Source organism: Cardiocondyla obscurior, linkage group LG01 (genome assembly GCF_019399895.1).
Source record: "Cardiocondyla obscurior isolate alpha-2009 linkage group LG01, Cobs3.1, whole genome shotgun sequence".
Lineage (NCBI taxonomy): Eukaryota > Metazoa > Arthropoda > Insecta > Hymenoptera > Formicidae > Cardiocondyla > Cardiocondyla obscurior.
The window spans coordinates 12,145,518-12,164,583 of record NC_091864.1 but is presented as its reverse complement, the minus strand read 5'-3'; the positions used below and the strand labels follow the sequence as shown (position 1 = coordinate 12,164,583).

Here is a 19,066-nt window from a genome sequence, read left to right as displayed (position 1 = left end):
TTTATTCAAGTGCTGGTAGACAGAGATAGAATAAACTACCGAAAGCGTGCTGTCTCCTTCTAATTTTTGTACGCCGTTGAGTCAACTACGAAGTCTACTTTCTCTACGTTTATAGTTGTCGTGTTTACCATTATTACATTATTGAGGCACGGTGAAAAGTTGTTGTCTATGGGATTCGATACATTTTTTTCTAAGTAGAGAAACCTGTAGTTAATTTGCGATTTACTGAAAGTATTCGAAAGATTTTGCAGTTGTATGTGGTTGCAGGTTTCCAAAGACCGCAATTTTATATTCAGAACACTAGCTTCAGCAGTTTCGCAAACAACTTTTCCTTTGCCTTCCGCAGTTTTGACCGTAGTCGCGGTGTATATCCGGATCTTCATTATTTTTTTTCTGAATGAATTTATTTTTCCTAACGATATGACGGATACGAAAATTTAAATTTCTGGCTGTCAAATTATTCTTAGTGATTATTTTCGTATATCATACAATTATCAGGTTAGTTAATAGATTTTTTTTTATCATTTATCTTGGGATACAAATTTTTATTTATCTAAATAAATGTTAATTTTTATTCAATTAAATATTTTTAAAACTGTTAAATTAACGTTAAATAACTTTTGTTGTAACAAGAATATCAGGTTACAATCATGGCTATGCATACTGTACCACCCAAACGGAAAGAAATCTACAAGTATGAGGCACCATGGCCATTGTATAGTATGAACTGGTCAGTTAGACCTGATAAGAGATTTCGTCTGGCATTGGGAAGCTTTGTGGAGGAATACAACAATAAAGTACAAATTGTTTCGTTAGATGAAGAGACATCTGAGTTTAGTGCCAAAAGTACATTTGACCATCCTTATCCAACTACAAAAATCATGTGGATACCAGATAGCAAAGGTAATGACTTTGTTTCTACATTAATCAAAATATTGTATTAACAATTAAATAAATACTTACCAGGACAATTTCCTGATCTTCTTGCCACATCTGGCGATTATCTAAGAGTGTGGCGTGCAGCAGAACCCGAAACCCGACTGGAGTGTGTCTTGAACAACAATAAAAATTCAGATTTTTGTGCACCTCTTACATCTTTTGATTGGAACGAAGTAGATCCGAATCTAATTGGGACTTCCAGTATAGACACCACTTGTACGATTTGGGGATTGGAAACAGGGCAGGTTCTAGGCAGAGTAAACATGGTTACTGGTCACGTAAAAACACAATTGATTGCACACGACAAAGAAGTGTATGATATTGCGTTCAGCCGAGCTGGTGGTGGCCGTGATATGTTCGCTTCCGTTGGCGCCGATGGATCGGTCAGAATGTTCGATTTACGACACTTGGAGCATTCGACAATAATATACGAGGATCCGCAGCATACTCCATTGTTACGACTAGCATGGAACAAGCAAGATCCCAATTATCTCGCTACCGTAGCGATGGATGCGTGTGAAGTTATCATTCTGGATGTTCGCGTACCGTGTACGCCAGTCGCGAGATTAAATAATCATAGGTTAATATAAAATAGTTTCATAATATACCTGTTTGCAATTATTGTTTATAGATACAATGTAATATTAAAACTATTTTTATTAATTTTTTTTTTAAGGCGTTAGATTAATGTTTTTTTTGCTGTTACAGAGCCAGCGTTAATGGAATAGCCTGGGCTCCGCATTCATCATGTCACATTTGCACAGCCGGCGATGATCATCAAGCTTTGATCTGGGATATACAACAAATGCCAAGAGCAATAGAAGATCCTATACTGGCTTACACTGCCGCAGAAGGTGAGGTCAATCAAATTCAATGGGGTGCTACGCAACCGGATTGGATAGCTATTTGTTACAACAAAGCAGCCGAAATTCTTCGAGTATAAATGTTTCTTTTCCGTCAAATTATGTTACTTATTTTTTCTCGAAACGTTCTAGTAATAAATGTTACTGCAATCTCTTTTTTTTTAACATTAACATGAGAGACACATCTGCATCTTATTCTGAAAAAACAATAATTGTAAAATATTTTATTTGATGCATTTTAATTGTATATATGTTTATAAAACTATTATGCACTTAATAATATAGGAATAATTTCTCAAGATTTGACTTATAGGTGGATACTTAAATTAATTTGTATTAATCTATATTAATTAAGCGTCAAACATTTTAAATGTCATTAAGTTAGACAAATATAGGCAAGAAAACAATTCTATAGCTATTATTGTAATAATCTAATTGGATCTTTAGATCGTAGCGTTAATTTATTCATAGAATGTGATTATGCGACTATAATTTTTGATACACTAGATACCACAAAACTCGCGCTTCGCGCATGTTACTTGCTATTTATTCTTTCATAAAGAAAGCTGTTTTACATTTAATAATTTTCAACAATGAACTACAAATGTATGTATCTTACATGGTACTGCAGCACCTTTCGTTCCTTTAAAAATAATTTATTAGATTTTTTAAGTTGTATTATTCTCGCGGCATTAACTAAACGAAAGAACCAATCTGCGTCGCGGAAAAGCGACAACAATAATTTCGATTCGATCTAATACGATTTTTTAAAAATAGGATAGTGTACAGATTTTTATATAAATGTAAATTTTTGATATATGAAAATATACAATAACACCGTACGAATATATCATATACTCAACAATTTATCTTTGATAGGAATAATAAACTTGTAATTTAATTTACATCATCTATCGTATAATATTCATTGATTAAATTGTATTACATAAGTATTCGATTAGAATTGGTATCAATGGGAAGGTGTATTAATAATTAATAAGACTAAAAATTAAAAAAAAAAGGATTACATACTCATATATTGTTATATGAAATATCGTATAATTTACAAATGTTAAATGAGCAGAATGCAGTTATTTACATTACAATGAATATATATGAGTCTGTAATTTACTTAATTAAATATATAAAATGTTTTTTTATTTTTACCTGTACTGATATCACTGGTATATTAATGTATATACGATCTTTTTTAGTGTGCAATCTCAATAAATATTCTTATTGACTCTGATACAGAGTAAATAAATTTTTATTGCATCCAATATAATAACAACGATTTTGAAATCGTATAAAATATTGATCATAAATACACTTAAAAAATATTAATAAGGTATAACTTTTCATCCTAGACAAGGCATTTTGATCTAAATTGTTAATACATGTTTAATGCAAAAGTTTAATTGTCCTCGCATCGATATAATAAAATTAAAACAGGCTTTGACAAAATTCATGCCTTAAAAGTTTATAGAAGAAAACATACACATATAAAAATATGTTTATCCTAAGTCATACATATATAAATTCAATATATTTTTATACCAGATGTATATTATTTACAAACATCGCACTTGGTGCGCCGGTGAATAAATTATGTCCACTCAATCTCGAAACATTCTCACAAATTACATGCACGCGTTTCGCACTACTTTTAGCAATAATTTATAAAGCACTAGCAACAAATTGTAAGCAGATCATATTTGTGAGAAATGTTAAAACTGATCGTTTACCTTCGCTTCGGCTTCATTCTCTTCCGAATGGCTACTCTGGTTCTGAAGATAAGTCACAACGTGACTCACGTCATGCGAATAATCAGACATTCTCTGAATGGTTACTCTATTTTAATATAGAGTAAGTTCAGATTAATAATACAAGATATACTAAAATATCTAAACATTTATTAAACCTCGATATTCTACGAGGTTTAAAAGGCAGCTGCACTGAAAGACTTATATAGTCTAATTCGTTGAAAATAACTTTAATGGCAGGAAAAATCACATCTTGCACCACCAGATCTGAATATTTCAGTGTGCATTTAGGCTTCCGTTACCACTGTACGAGACATGTACTAACGTACTACTACTAAAAGCTTTTTTCAAAATTAATTTTTCTATCGAAAACTTCTTTGAGCTCACGAATTAATACGCATATTAAATTTTATATGGAAGCTAATTGTTCTTATAAAGCACATAATTTGCTCGCTATGTAATAGAGATGAAGTACCGTGCATGCCATAGTAAGCATGTTTCCCATAGCGATGCACACGTGCACTCGACGGAATGCTCGATGAATTTTCAAGTAGTGCGTACAGTTTTTAAGCGGTCCAGGATTGTGACGGCCTATCTCGTTACCAACGCCCGCCGCGCGTTCAAAGTTATTTTTTTGCACAATCAGTTGAAGAAGTGGCGGTGTCAAGTATAGACGTATCAACAACTCCAGGAAAAACGCTCCAGACATCGCACCAACCTGTGGAATAACGTAAGATTCACTCTCTCCTCGCGAACTTTTGTTAAATTTATCTAAGATAAAATAAAAATTAAATCCAGAGGAAATTAAATTATATATCTCAAGTAACAAGTATTTTATTCGTGTACCTGAATAGCAATTTCGGAATCCCATGTATGCGCTGGGTGATGCTTGACAAATATAAGAAGCGTGATGAGACTCAAGCACGCGTTAATTGTGAAATATCTTGGAAACAGAACACGCTGCACTTCGCCGAACGCATGTCGCGGCAGAGCAAAGTACAAAGATAGACCTGTAAAAATTAAATCATATATTATTTCAGAGAAAGTCAATTTCGATCGAGAGACACAAAGCATTAAGAATTTACTTCGCTCTTGTATCACGTTTTATTGGCAGTACATTTAGTATTTCTTAATTACGTAGACCTTAATTACCTGATACAAAAGTCATCCAAATTTGGGCACCAAAATGTACGACGAAGGATGCAAGATAAATGAAGGACATCATTCTCGAGTAAGGACTAGAAGCCTGCACCCTTTCCTTGAGTGGAAAAAGAACCGACGTCACGAACAAGACCGCCGCGATCGTGATTACGTGCGCAGGTTGCGTCGTGTAAAAGAGGATCCTGCAAAACAATAAATACATTTTCCTTTTATTTAACAAATTTCGAATTTCTCGTTTGCGGGAACAGCTTTACAGGGGATCACGATTGAAGGGGATTGCAAATTTATAAGTTTCTATCCCTGGAACGTTCAATCTCTTCTTCTGCAATCTACTCTTATCACCCGTGGAAAATTCGCTGCAATAAACCCAACGTGATTTTTGTTAAATATGCGTAAGTTATCGCTAAGTAAAGCAGCTTGCCGTATTAGATAATTTGAGGAGTACCTTGAACTGCGCGGACTTATGACACAGAGCCGCGAGATATCAACGACCGGTTCAATATTCGTTACGTGCGATTCTCCGTTAAGTAATCTTAGCAACGCGCCGCATTTACCGATGACTTACACGCGTGTCGTGACGTGACGTCAAAGTCGAATAAATTTGCCGAGGCCGAAGACAGACGTCTGGAAGTGTTCTACTCTTTTATTGTCCGCGAGCATACGCGATTAGCATCCCATATGGAATTCGTCCGACTCGCGTTTCCGAATGAAACTGAAGAATCTCGCATATGCAAAAATTTTATAAAGATTCTACTTTCATAAGTGAATATATATATACTATTTGACGATAAGATAAAAGCAATTACAAAATAAAGATAAAGTAAAGAGGCGGAAAGAACAACTTTAACAATTAATATTGTAAGTAAAATATTGAAGAAGTGCGATTATTATCATTTATATTCGGTATAAATAAACTTTGACGCGTAAAAAAAGAAGGCAAAAGGCTTGAAAAACTCGCTACTTTTTTTTCTTTCTTTTTATAAGGCTCTTTCTCCTGAGAGCAAACGCACGCTGCCTGCGGCGTGTTAAAAATGAAAAAGTAATAACTCTTTTACATGTCACATGAGCGTGCGTTATTTTTTTTTTCTGCGAGATTCTTCTCCGAAATGTCTTGCATGGTTTATGAATGACATACCAGATATACCTGAACACCCCGAGGTGCTGTTCCCTTTTTTCTTTTCTTTCTTTTTTTTTTTCTTTTTTTTTTGCAACACGTCGAGTGTGCAAACATACGTTTTCGATTAACATACATTTTTATATTTTACGAGGAGTACACTCTTTTAAATTAAGGCCGCCTGTCTCGCTGCAGAAATTAATACCCAATATATTAATAGCTAAAGTACGAAATTATATTACCTGTGACGATTTTAATCGTATTTGTTTTCGTTCATTAATCACGTGCAAATAAATTAAATAAAATAAAAAAAAAAAAAAAAAAAAAAAAAAAAAGCGTAATACAGCCCGTGTCTACACTGGCTCCTTCGAGATATTTTTCTTTTTATTCGCGCAGTTTAAAAATTGAACGAGGAACATTTGCAAAATTCTCAGCTGTGTGGTGCGGAGCCACGATAATGCCACGCGGCATTGTATAAATCAGTTTGTATAATCTTCGTCGACGTGAAATTTGCGCAATAATGTCAATATTATACGAGACAAGCGGGGAGAGATACTTTCAAGAAAAATCACTCTTCTTTCGTTACCAAGATAAGAGTCTCGGATCAATAGAGATACGTTTCCTTGGGCTAATTTCTCGCATTAATATATTTAATAATAAAATCGTATAGGGTACCATTCGTCGGGAGGGCAATTTATCGTGATTGAAGCGCAATTTGTTCTTAATTGACCCGATATGAAACTTTTACGACAATAGTGACGCGCGTGATCGCATTGATCGCCGATCCCGTTTAAACCGCCAATTATTCACTACGAGGTCGATCGAGAAGTCATCAGCACGGACAACCACGCGTGTCTCTTGTGCAGCTGCTTCTTCAAGATTACAAAATAAAAATTTCGTCACGAACGGACGCACGCAAAGCGGAAACTTTTTGTCCGCCGAGCATTTCGCGTCACGTCCACGCTGTTAAATATTTTCGTTTTGCAAGGTTTCATAATTTTTGCATCAATCGTAACAAGTGTTCAGACGATCGAAAATACGTTCAAGATATTGTACTTACGATCAGATTGCATGAAAGTTTGCACAACACGCTGCAAGCGCAAAGTACTGCTTATCTTACAACCTCTCGCGGAGTTTAGCAATTTTGTTTTCACGTTATTTCTCCCTTTGAAAAGTCTCTCTTAGAAATCCCAGACAATCTTAGCTTTGTTGTCCAAAACGCAATTTTAAAAAAATAAGGTGTAATATGTACTTTCTCTAGTTGCGCTTTGAACAAAAATAGCGCGAGTATATTTGATTTTTCAACATATTTGCAAGATTCTTTCTACTCTTTTTACGTTGCTTTCTTTTTTTTACCCATCTCTTTCTCTCTTCTCTATTTAAAATACTTTCCGCTCTCGTGCGAGAGAGAATTCGCGAAAGGGAGAGTCGAGGGTCAGATCCGGATGCACGGCCGTAATTCGACGTGCTGGACGCACCTATGCGTGTGCGAGCGTTCGCGCGTGTAAATGCATCGGCCCCGAGTCGGTATTATCAAGTGGCACGGGGAAACGTGCGAGAAGGCACGCACGACCAGCCGCTCGAATCGTGGCAACATACAATCTGTAAAATCAATCACCTCCAATTTTATTAACGGTACAAAGTAACACGCGTGAATCTCTATTGCACGCGACCGACTTGTGCGTTTTATCACCGTTAAACGTTCTCGCATTAATTCATAATATAACTCGGTCCTAAGTAAATCTGTTGTATCTACGTCGAGTACCTTGTACGATTAAATACATATTTATTTAATGTAATATAATAAATTGAAGTGATATAGACGCCTGAAACGAGAGCGAGCGAGAGAAAAGGAAAATATGAAAGTATTTATTAATTGTTAAGAATTTATCGCGTTAAATAGGGGATGCTAATTGAAGAATTACTAAAATAAATTCTATGATAACTGAGTAACTCGGTGACGGGTTAACAAACGGGTTTGTGCGAAAAGAAGAAGAAAAAAAAAAGAAAAAGAAACTTATCGAGCGCCCCGTGACGTGCTCCTAATGGAAACGTCGGCTGGGCGGGATAACGGAACGTCGCAAAATGAACAAAATCGCGTTACGCTTCATTCGCTATTTCTTTGAAGATGCGAGAGATGCGGCCAACTTGGCGAGCCGTCAAGTTATATACGCGGCAAATAGAACGCATATTGGGCCTTTTGGCAAAAATTATCCGCTTGCGTTCGCTCACAGTCGAACTTCTATAAAAAGATTCTATCTAAATTCGCAGTCGTGTGACGCCGGTTATCGAACAATCTGTTATCATTAATATGCTTATAACGTCGAGCTGTTAATCGAGAGCCCGCGTAGAAACGAGAAGCGCAAAGAGAAATTCTAGTGACGGTTTCGTCATATCAGTGAGTCACGATTTTCACGTTATTTAAAGTACCGATATTAAACCAACGTCGCGTTGCAATAATACGAAATTAGTGATACATTGCGAAATAAAAATATAACCGACTCAGATCGAGCGATTAACTGTGTGTATATATCTTAAAAAAAAAGACGATAGCGTTGAGCGTTTCACAAAAGTAATTATCGGAGACGATTAAATAATTTCGGAGGACACGTTTTTCGAGACGCCCGAATAATCGATCAGCGGACCCTGAGCATTTTAATAAGAAACCGTCCCTAGCGAGACACGTTCCTTCCCACCTTCGCACGAACGAGTTTCTACAGCCGCCCGGGGCAGCCCTGAAGCCTGTAATTATATCTTTTTTATTGGAGTCGTGTTGCCAAGCCCGAGAACGCGCACGTATGCAATTCCAGCGCGCGAAAGGGAAGTCCATTATCTTTCATTATGCTTGTGCAAACAAGAATTGCCGACGCCTCGCGCGCGAAAAATTCGCGCATTACATATATTAATGAGAAACGATGATAATTTACGATGTTACGATTAACATAATGAAATGCCCAGTAAGAGGCTCAATTTGTTACTAAATTGCACTCGGAGCCGTTACGCGGTAGAAATTGTCCTTGCTCCAAATTTTGTACAGCCTTGTAATAAAATTATATTCAAACGCAGATGTAAAAGGAAATCTATAAAGTATAAATGGATACAATTATATAAAAAAAAAATAAAAATAGGTGTTTATTAATCCCGCATTTTGTCTTAATACTTTGCATATGTGGACAGAAAAATATTTAAAAAATTTAGTTTAGTCATATTTGAAATAACATCCACGTAAAATTCTATTTCTTTTTTATGTCTCGCGTGCAAATATTGGGGAAAAAAGTAAAAAGTGCTGTAGCGTAACGTTCAGATATCTTGAGAGAACGCAAGACAACGACAGAAAAATTGACAAAGTATCTGCAAACGAAGCTTCAAAGTGTGAGCGGAAGAAAACTCGAGTTTGCATTGCGTGCGCTATTCCTATCTTTTGCAAGGCTGTGGATTATTGTTCCATTCATACGTTTCTCTATCTTCCGAGAGAACGCTCGGTAGAGTCATTGATCTGATGCTCTCGCACATGACATTCCATAGACATGTAATTACCACTCGATCCAGCTAATTGTGAACGCTAAGTGTTTAACGCCTAGAATAATTATAGCTATCAACAGAAGATCTTATTCGATCACGCAATACATCTTCATTATACATGACCCTCAATAATAAAAAAAAAGATAAATTAATTAATAAATAAGTAAAGCCAGTGACGTTACTTGGAATTATTCGAATGTTAAGTTATCGAAACGTTTATCTTTCTGCTGAATTAAGCGGATTTGCGCAGATCCGCCGAACTTTTCCATTTCTTTAAAATCCGATGTTGAAAGATCGTTTCAAAAATACATATATTTAGAAAAGACGGAAACGCGAGGATGACCTCAGAAAAAAACCACTTATTCAATAGACAGAGGCTTTCGGCAAAAGTAACACGCTATTTGCAACGTTATTTTTACACCTTTCGTATAAAAATAAAATATCTCTAACTCCACGTTATGAAGGTAAATTTAAAAAGAGAAGAAAGAAAAAGAGAGAAAGAGAGAGAGAGAGAGAGAGAGAGACCAAAATTAAAATTATAATAATTGTTACTGTGGTACGTCGTAATTACTTTGACTTTAAAAAAAATACATTTAATCTAATTAGATAAGGAAACTGTTATTTGTTGAGCTCTTTCGAGCTGTCGTAACAATTCGGAAATAGTCATGAGATGAGTGCCGACGTAAAAGAAGATAAGTGCAAATAAGAAAAAGGTATTCATGTGATAACGTGCGTCATACGTGTGCCATACGCGTGCAACAAATTTATGAAAAAAAAGAAAAAAACTAGATTTTTCAACAGAAGTGAATTGCACGTTATTAGACTTGAATTAAATACATTATCCAAGTAATTGATAAAAATCACTTAAAATTCAATATACATTAAAAATCGTCTAGAATACGCATTGCACCGGCAATTAATGATGGTTTTCGGTGCATCAATGCGATCTATTTTGATATAACTTGTAATTAGAAATAAATAAAATTTGTATAGCTTCGGTTTCTAAAAACGAATGTAGAACATATATACTCATAATGATCACAATTCTAAGCTACGTTCAGAAATTCAGAAGACTTGCGTTCTAATTATACTCCAAATCGGGGATACTCTTCGAGTTAAACTTTTTGTCATCAAAATTTTCAAACACGACTAATCGTCCACACTATCTGCGGGACAGACGTCGATTATCCAACAGATTTAGCAAATAAGGTATATTTTTCGATTACGTACGAGATTAGATTATATGACTTGTCACAAAACATTGAGACGAAAGCTAACTCCGCGGAGAGCATATACGCCTAAGAAAATGCGTAGAGATTATTTTTATGTATCACGTTATACATTCGTTATTATACATTCATTATCCGGGTTCGTTGATAGCGATACGCGTCTCAAGTAACAGACAACGTAACGGAGACACAAAGAAAACTGTCGATATTTGAATCCGTAGGAATGCTGCATGTGCGAAAACACGATGAATTAAGCACCGAGTTTTGCAATTTACATGTAAGATTATACGTGATAACAACGCTTTTACTGTGAGAGAGCCCGAAACAGCTAGATCTGGTGGCAGATGGCACATAGGTGTCGACGTAGATTTCAAAGATCGTGCGAATGATACAAGTACACAAGTCTCTCCCGTCTGTAAAATCAACAGGCGCAAATAATCTCACCGTGCGAAAGTACGTCTGCAAGCGTGCAGCGCGTATTCACGGGAGAATCTCAAGGAGAAGAGCACGAGAACGTCGCGCGAACTCCAAAATTCATATGCCGCCTGACTGACTCCGTAAAACCCCAGGCTTGTCGTCGCGGAACCTGCGGTAGAAGAAAGCAAAGCGCAACAAATGAGACAAGAGCTAAGGGGGATCCGGTCGTCTTCGTAACAAATGATCGTCTTACCGTTTCCACAGATCAGACCTTTGTGCCAAAAGTCACAACGGGAGAGAAAGTCACGTACTTACTTGAACATTTTGGTACGGCGTACGACCTCGTAGTACGCGGACAGCTTCTTCAGTATCACGCTGTAGTGGTTGGTACTGGCGACCAGGACGTCGTCGGCCAAATCTGGCAAGAAGAGCGCGTCCTCCGCCTGTACCCGGCGACGTTGGAGCTCATCCTTCTCCAGCATCTCTTCGTAGAGCTTCATGTACTTTTCCTTGATGCGAGACGCTTTGCCGTACTGCTTCGTGTCCGCAACCGGAGCGATCGGCTCGCCTGTCTCGTTACCGACCAACGTACGGACGCACATAGTCGCTGATCTCTTGCGATATCGTAATGTCGAATAATTATTGAGAGTATCTTTCGAATTTTCTGAGTTACTCCCCGAATGGTGAGCGCGTCGGAAGATATAGATTAGTCTGCGACTGGTACCGGGACGATAGATCACTGTGCGGCACTCTCTGACTTTCTGTGCATCCAACAATCTCTATCTCGTGGCGTGGACTGAACGTGGTTAGTGATGGCTCCAGTGGACCTGTGGTCGACTTCAGCTGGGGTGTTCGCGCCAATCACGTTGTGTCGCGCGTGGGACGGTGGTGCACAGCGGAGTGAGAACGCGCGAAAGGAAAAAAAAATGCGGCACGTTCTCTCTTTCTTCAATCTGTTCGTCGTAGAGTGCGCAACGTCTCGATATCGACTTCAGTTTTATGTCATTCCCTCCGTTCCTTCCCGCGACGTCCCCGTCAAGTAAACCGGGTGGACGAGATATATGCGGAAGGGTTACTGCCATGGGCGCTCGCAGAACAAAAATCAGAAAGAGCGGGGACAAAACTTCAAGGATTTTCTAAATATAAAAAAATTTGTAAAAAAATAACTTAAATTTTTATCTCTAAATCAATATCATATTTATGAAATCGCGTATTGATTAATGAATCTACGAAAAGGAATTGGAGTCTTCTAGGTTTTAACATCGCAATTTTTCAATTCCAGAGGGGCAATTACCCCGTTTTACCCCTCTCCCCTCTCTTTCGAGCACCCATGGTTACTGCACGAGAACCCTGTTGAAAGAGGAGGGAGACTCGAACGAGTTCTTCCTTGGAAACTTCTTTCTCTAAAACGACACTTCACGTTACATTTTTCGTTACATATTATATTATTATAACGCAATAAGAATATAAATAATAGTTATAATTTTGGAAATACTATTTTTACTCTTATAAGCGCTTATCTACGTATATGTATAATACCATAATTAAAGCCCGAAATGCGGATGCTCTTAGGATTGACTAATCAATGTTGAGTAGTGACAGATAGCGTTGGTCAAAGTCCAAAATGATTTTATGCTTCGGTTTTTGACCGATGTGTTTTTTGTCAATCCTAGGAGCGACTAACGTGGCTAGTTAAAGTTGAAAACTAAAATCTTAATTAAGATAGAAATAACGAAAACAATAAACACAAAAATTTCTATTTAGTATTGCACAATGTATATCAAAGTATTCGGATTCGACAATTTAAAAAGGAATAAGTTATACATTAAGGATCAAGATTCATTAGGATTAGCAGTAAAATGACATTTTGATATAATTAAATCTTGAGGTATAAGTCACTCATGTTTAATTCGAAGATTAAACATTATTTTTCTTTCTTTCTTTCAGAGTTTTTTTATATATAAAATTTATTTGATGCATCTAATATATATAGATATTATTAGAATTCTATATATTAAGAACTTCGAATATGGTATACAAATTGGAAAATAAGAAATGCAGTAAAAAAATTAAATTGGTACATCACACATTACATATATACATATATACATATATATGTATATATGTATATACATATATATAATACGCATATATTAAACAAATTTTCATATTATTTTAACAATAATTTTGTTCAAAATATATTACAGGTTTCATAGTACTTATGCTACAAAATTGCTCATTGTAATAATTATTTCCTAAATCTTAGTCACATATGCGTTTCGTTTTCGTTGCCTATTGTCTGTATTTCGACTCTCGCATAGTTATATATTCAATTTATATTAAGTATATAAATTTATAAAACCAATTTTTTTTAATCCCCAATATTAAAAAAATGATTTTAATCCCCAATAGATACAACTAATGCTTTCATAATTATTATAATAAAAAAAAAACGATCTAATATTAACATTTTTCAACAATAATTAAATTATAATTAAAGTATTTTTATACTTTTATAGCTATAATAAAACATAAATATGTTCAATAAAGAAAAAATTATACAGAAAAATATAATATAATGTAATATTACATAATATTCATATGATTTCTAAGATAAATTTTTTTAATTTGAGAATAAGTAATACGTGGCCATTTAAACCTATATTGTATACTTCTGTCGGAATTCTATTTCCTGTATATAATATCTAAATTCCAATAAAGGTTATCTTTTACAATGATATGCACACTTTCGCATTTAGTATTAAGAAGAAACTTTAAAAAATCTCTCCATCTTAAATACTGTATTTCACTGTAATTATGCATATTATTGAAATTTCCTGTATATAAGATTTTATCGATGTATAAATTCGATCATCTGTAAAGAAGTATATCAATCACATGTCAATATATATCCAAATTACATTCATTTCAAAAAGAATGGGAATAAAATCAACAAATATTAAACAGCTTGTTAATATACAAACATTTTCAAAAAGAAACTTTTACTTTTAAAATTAATAAAAATATAATAATTTAATTAAATAAACCAGCAACATATTCTCTAAAATATATTCTAAAATAAATTCAAAATTAAATGTATCCATCTTATTTTATCATATCTTTCAACAGCACAAATATGCTGGCGTAAGATTTAGGAATTTTTGTAGTCTTTTTTATTAGATTAATGAAATATGAAAGTTATCAACAAGATGAAAGTATATGCCCGCAGATTTAAAAAGCTAACACTTGTGATGGATTTGTGCAGTCGCCTATTGTCATTCTGTGCATTGCCATTTCTGTAATGCCATGGTAATGAACAAAAGCAGCTGCGATTACTAATACATGGAAGATTTGATGACTCTGAAACTATAAAATATTAAAATTATATCGTGTGAAAATAATCCGACATCGAATGGTTATAAATTAATATTTCAATGTCGCTTACCCAAATGTCGAATTTTCCGGGGAAAAAACGTTCAGGTACCCTTAAAGCATAAAATAACGCGCCTAATATGTACAAACATCCCATTAGTATTAACCAGCCGAGGGAAGCTTGGCTAATCGCTTTAAACCAGCCTTCGGCAACAGCATAATGTACAGCTGGTATCACCTAAATGTACATCGATATTTTATTAATTTAAAATCTTATTAAAATATTATTAAACCAAGTTAAAATATTAAATAAGACATGTAGAATTTTGTAAAAAATATTAATTTTAAATTAAAAAGAATAACTTACTCCACTAAGTCCAAAGCCCATAAAAACTCCAGCTCTGAGCGGACGATAATTTGGTTCTCCAAATCGCTCCCACAACGATACTACAATACTGGTTATACCAAGGGCAACCACCACAGACAGATAAATTAACTTAGGTTGATAGTCGCAATAAAATCCATAATAAAGCCATGGTACAAAGCTACCCATAATAAGCATTGCTATGCCACAGTAATCTAACTTTGAAAATAACTTTCCCACACATTCACTGTGGCAATGAACTGTATGAAAGGCAAATGACATTCCTAGGCAAATTATAGCACCAGCAAAGAAGGTACCAAACACCAATTTTTCCTCCAATTGAATTTCTATAGGAGGTTGTGTTAGAAAAAATATAGCTATACCAATAAAGGCAACGCAGCCTGTAAAGAATAAAATATCTTTATGAGCAAAATCGGTAACCAAAACTTACAAGGTATACTTAAAAAAATGTGGTATATGTCGATTTTTTTTTTAGAAAGTGCACATTGATATATTTAATGTTACTTAACAACTGCAATAAAAAATAATATACCTAATAAATGTGTCCAGATATTTCCAGTTTCTGTGTGAATTCGAAATATGCTCTTAAAGCATGCATAAAATGAGGGTAATGGTGGTCTGTGACCAGCGTGTAAGAAATCGTTATCTTGCAACCATCTTGGTAAATTTCTGAAGTGACATTGTTTCCACGATGCTTCCCATACCTACAAATTAACTTGTTCAGCTTAAATTTGTAACTTGCTAATCAATATCAAATTACAACATATTTATTAATTTTGGTTACTAGCTTTCTGATATTATCTAGAAGTGAAGATTCTTTTCACTGCTTTGTTACCTTTCGAACAAATTCTTCTGCTTGTTCTGCTGCATTATGAGCTAATGCACCTAAATCAATTTCATCACTGAGCACTCCTGCTTTCAACACTTCTGTCATCTGTAATATAATTAATAAATGTATAATAGTGTAATTGTTATTTCTTGTATATTTTTTTAAAGTAAAAAAATGATACACATACTTCACAATCCAAGAGATGATCATCTTCTGGTGTTGAGGGCAATGGACAACCAACTCCATCCTCCTCCTCTCCCAGGCAACTTGCGTCATCATCCTCTAACAATTCTTTAACTTCATGCAAACCAGGAATTTCACTATTTAGCAATACACGTTCACTCCATGGAATACGATGCCTTATTCCTGCCAATTCCATTGGTAATCTTTCATCCGTTTCTTTGGCTTCCAGAATGACATCTTCGTATTGTGACATGGTTCACACTAAAATAATTAACTGCAAATCTGGAAGACAAAAAATAACAATACAAGTGCCACGAAGTTCTTGTAGAACTTTAAGCAAGAATTTTTTCAGTTACAAGACATATTCTTTTATTATAATTTTAAAATATAAATTTAGCAAAAGTGCACATTCAGAAATAAATACAAAAAGTGTGATTTGTCAAAAAAAAAGAGCGAGTAAACAAGTTATCGGATTCGAGAAACGTGAAACTGAAATCAACCAAATCAGCCACCGAATGAAAGGGTCGCTGGAAAAGAGAACGACAAGTTCGCGTCAAGTTCCTCGTCTGCCAAAAAACGCACTGCTGTGCGAATAAGAATTTTTATTACGAAAGCATGCGTAATATTTCGCGAATGTCTTATTACATAAGACACGATGAACGCGTACATCAGAACGTAGAGAAGTTTACCGACTTTGGACTTTAACCTTGCCAGAATTACAGGTTATATATATTTTTTTTTCTTTCTATATAGCTCATCGTTTCTATTCTTTCTTTTCTCTGGGACAATCGTACGTCTCGGGTCGTGTGAGCCAAAATCACGACTTCGCTTTTTAAACGAGACTAAGAAAAAAAAAAAAAAAAAAAAAAAAAAAGAAAAAGCAGAAAAAATGTAGCGTCGCGAAAGCGCGCAACAGGCGTGAAATTTAATGCATGGTGAACGACAAAGCCGATACGGGACGTGTCAATGCGAGTGTATTTGGATCCTTCAGTAACATACCAGTCGTACGACAATACTTCCGAGTGTTTCACATTTGTGTAGGCATGCTCCAAAGTGTTTTAGGCTTCTCGTCAGAGTACTGGTCGAAAAACTCGCACGTTTCGCTCGCCGTGAACGGGCTGACACGTCCAGCCCGAGCAGCCCACGTCTAAAGACTAAAGGCCCGTATCAAAACGAGCGATGGGGAACGAAGATCGTGACTCGACGATTAGAATTTAACCAAACATCCGTTTATCCTTTTATTACTATTCGGTATTGATTTCGGAATTTGTTTTTTGTTCGTGAACTCTCGGCACTAGCTTAGAAAACATGTCTTCGACGTTATCTGTATTGGAGAAAGATAAGCTTAGTGTGGAGTCAGTTTAAGAATAAAAACTTTCCAGACACAAGTTAAGCACGAATAAAAGAAAAAGGATCGAGACCCAAGAACAAAGAGTTACTTTCAAAGATCAATGGAATTTATATATCTTTAAAAAAGGGAACAAGTCTTTAATGTAAAAACTTTTTTTTATATTGGTTCTTCGTAGAAGGCTTCGGCATGAATACATGAATTCACTCACGGCTCTGTATACTAAAGCCTGCTATACATGAAGCACTTTACTGTTGAATTGTTAAGGATTCGCCATATCATATATATTAGCTGTTCCGATACCATCAGTTTTGTATGCGTATCCAGTTATAAACAAATACGTTATTTCGATTACAAATCGAAGGTATGGCAAATTGCGCTGTCGAAAGCTCGACTGACAGATTGTCTGAGGTGGAGGACAAACAGATGATAATTGACAGAAACCCTTTCGCACGTTTAAGAATTAAAGATACTCGTGCATTAAGCTTGATCCAAAAGCGAGGGAAGTGCGACTTCTGTCACAAATCGCGGAAATTCTTTTGTTATACATGTTACCATCCCGTCGTCACGTGCTTGCATTTTCCACGAGTTAAGGTAATAATCATTATGTACACGATTAAATTTTCACATAACTAGGCGCCTAAAGTTAATTTAAAACGTGTACTTGTATTATTATTCGTTTTGTTACAATTTTGTGTTACCTTTTTTCAGCTGCCAATTAAAATTGATATCATTAAACATCCTCGTGAGATAGATGGCAAGAGCACAGCTGCTCATGCTGCGGTACTTGCACCAATGGATGTAAAAATCTATACATATCCGGATTTTCCAGAGATATTAAATAAAGAGGAAGTAAGAAAACATTTATTCAGACTCTACAATTCTTAAGATTTTAATTTTTAACACAATGTATTTTTTAGACTGTTTTAGTTTTTCCTAATAAAGATAGTGCAAAGAATATAACTGTTGAGGATCTTTTCAAGAGAGAAGAAAGAAGCTGTGACATTTCACCAGAAATTCCTGAAACTATATTTCCCATAAAAAGAGCCATTTTTATTGATAGTACATGGCAACAAACCAAATCAATATACAAAGATCAAAGATTGAGAGGTATATAAGAAAGGAGTTTTTTCTTTCCCTTTTTTTTTATAGTTATAATCAAAGACTTTTGTACTTTTGTTGAACTTACTATTTCTATGTGATTAATATAGAACTACGCTGTGTGATATTGAGGTCCAGAATTTCTCAATTTTGGCGTCATCAAAAAAAGAGCCCAAGATGGTATTTAGCAACAATTGAAGCAATTCATCAATTTCTAGTGGAATTACACACATATGCTCTTGGAATAGAAGAAGAGTATAATAATTTTGGTGATTTGATGGAATCAAATACTGATAAATGGTTTGATTACTGTGTAACTAATAACGAAGAAATAATGCAGAAATACAATGGACAATATGATAATCTTTTATACTTTTTTAAGTATATGTATGAAAAAATTCATTCTATGTATAATCATAACAGATTACTAGCTTATAAAAGGCCAGTCAAATAACTAATACATTTTCTTATATGTATATTAATAATATATTTCTTATGTGCATTAATAAGTTTTTTTGTATTTGATTAAAAAACAATCATTTATGTTATGTTTTTGTAAATTATAATGCATATCTGTTCTAAATTAATGTTATTCTGTAATTATACAGAAATGTACTGGATTCAATGTAGTTAAAAAAATTTCAAGATGGTATTTGAAATAATGCAATTTTGCAATTTTTAGTTATTTATAGTTTCTAGAAATGTATGATAAAATAAATTTAAATATCAAAAATGTGTTATTATAATAATTCTTTTTCTATATGTGTGGATAGAAGTATAATAATTTATTAAATATTACTTAGTACAGTGACATTTTTCGCTTGTTTTTCTTGTTATTTA

General features: G+C 34.7%; 4 protein-coding genes across 4 annotated transcripts; 2 read left to right on the top strand and 2 right to left on the bottom strand.

Moving 5' to 3' along the window:
* Positions 1-116: 116 nt before the first annotated feature.
* On the top strand, positions 117-2,957 carry Wap (DDB1 and CUL4 associated factor wap). The gene is made up of 4 exons (XM_070660070.1): positions 117-498; positions 634-903; positions 967-1,519; positions 1,648-2,957. Exons 2-4 carry the CDS (start codon positions 651-653, stop codon positions 1,880-1,882), a joined length of 1,041 nt encoding a protein of 346 aa, XP_070516171.1. The 5' UTR covers positions 117-498; positions 634-650; the 3' UTR covers positions 1,883-2,957.
* Positions 2,958-3,051: 94 nt separating this feature from the next.
* LOC139104558 (transmembrane protein 205) lies at positions 3,052-11,953 on the bottom strand. Its single transcript, XM_070660103.1, has 4 exons — positions 11,324-11,953; positions 4,718-4,908; positions 4,412-4,575; positions 3,052-4,283 (listed from the first exon to the last, which is right to left on the bottom strand). The coding sequence occupies exons 1-4, from the start codon at positions 11,608-11,610 to the stop codon at positions 3,996-3,998; spliced, it is 930 nt and encodes a 309-aa protein (XP_070516204.1). The 5' UTR covers positions 11,611-11,953; the 3' UTR covers positions 3,052-3,995.
* Positions 11,954-13,159: 1,206 nt separating this feature from the next.
* Positions 13,160-16,937, bottom strand: Adipor (adiponectin receptor). The gene is made up of 7 exons (XM_070660059.1): positions 16,777-16,937; positions 15,782-16,059; positions 15,601-15,699; positions 15,298-15,469; positions 14,748-15,145; positions 14,454-14,618; positions 13,160-14,374 (listed from the first exon to the last, which is right to left on the bottom strand). Exons 2-7 carry the CDS (start codon positions 16,028-16,030, stop codon positions 14,240-14,242), a joined length of 1,218 nt encoding a protein of 405 aa, XP_070516160.1. The 5' UTR covers positions 16,031-16,059; positions 16,777-16,937; the 3' UTR covers positions 13,160-14,239.
* A 376-nt stretch (positions 16,938-17,313) lies between these two features.
* Positions 17,314-19,037, top strand: LOC139104564 (tRNA-uridine aminocarboxypropyltransferase 1). Its single transcript, XM_070660114.1, has 4 exons — positions 17,314-17,719; positions 17,837-17,977; positions 18,046-18,235; positions 18,337-19,037. The coding sequence occupies exons 1-4, from the start codon at positions 17,492-17,494 to the stop codon at positions 18,678-18,680; spliced, it is 903 nt and encodes a 300-aa protein (XP_070516215.1). The 5' UTR covers positions 17,314-17,491; the 3' UTR covers positions 18,681-19,037.
* Positions 19,038-19,066: the final 29 nt, after the last annotated feature.

Bases quoted from the DNA above. Each gene is read 5' to 3' on its own strand.
- Wap (XM_070660070.1), top strand. From the start codon at position 651: ATGGCTATGCATACTGTACCACCCAAACGGAAAGAAATCTACAAGTAT. The intron at 904-966 runs GTAATGACTTTG...AATACTTACCAG, and splicing joins GTGGATACCAGATAGCAAAG to GACAATTTCCTGATCTTCTT. The intron at 1,520-1,647 runs GTTAATATAAAA...TTGCTGTTACAG, and splicing joins GCGAGATTAAATAATCATAG to AGCCAGCGTTAATGGAATAG.
- LOC139104558 (XM_070660103.1), bottom strand. From the start codon at position 11,610: ATGTGCGTCCGTACGTTGGTCGGTAACGAGACAGGCGAGCCGATCGCT. The intron at 4,909-11,323 runs GTAAGTACGTGA...ATTGTTTTGCAG, and splicing joins CGCCGTACCAAAATGTTCAA to GATCCTCTTTTACACGACGC. The intron at 4,576-4,717 runs GTAATTAAGGTC...TAATTTTTACAG, and splicing joins TTGGATGACTTTTGTATCAG to GTCTATCTTTGTACTTTGCT.
- Adipor (XM_070660059.1), bottom strand. From the start codon at position 16,030: ATGTCACAATACGAAGATGTCATTCTGGAAGCCAAAGAAACGGATGAA. The intron at 15,470-15,600 runs GTAACAAAGCAG...GTTAATTTGTAG, and splicing joins CAGAAGAATTTGTTCGAAAG to GTATGGGAAGCATCGTGGAA. The intron at 14,375-14,453 runs GTAAGCGACATT...AATATTTTATAG, and splicing joins CCGGAAAATTCGACATTTGG to TTTCAGAGTCATCAAATCTT.
- LOC139104564 (XM_070660114.1), top strand. From the start codon at position 17,492: ATGGCAAATTGCGCTGTCGAAAGCTCGACTGACAGATTGTCTGAGGTG. The intron at 17,720-17,836 runs GTAATAATCATT...ACCTTTTTTCAG, and splicing joins TGCATTTTCCACGAGTTAAG to CTGCCAATTAAAATTGATAT. The intron at 17,978-18,045 runs GTAAGAAAACAT...TGTATTTTTTAG, and splicing joins AGATATTAAATAAAGAGGAA to ACTGTTTTAGTTTTTCCTAA.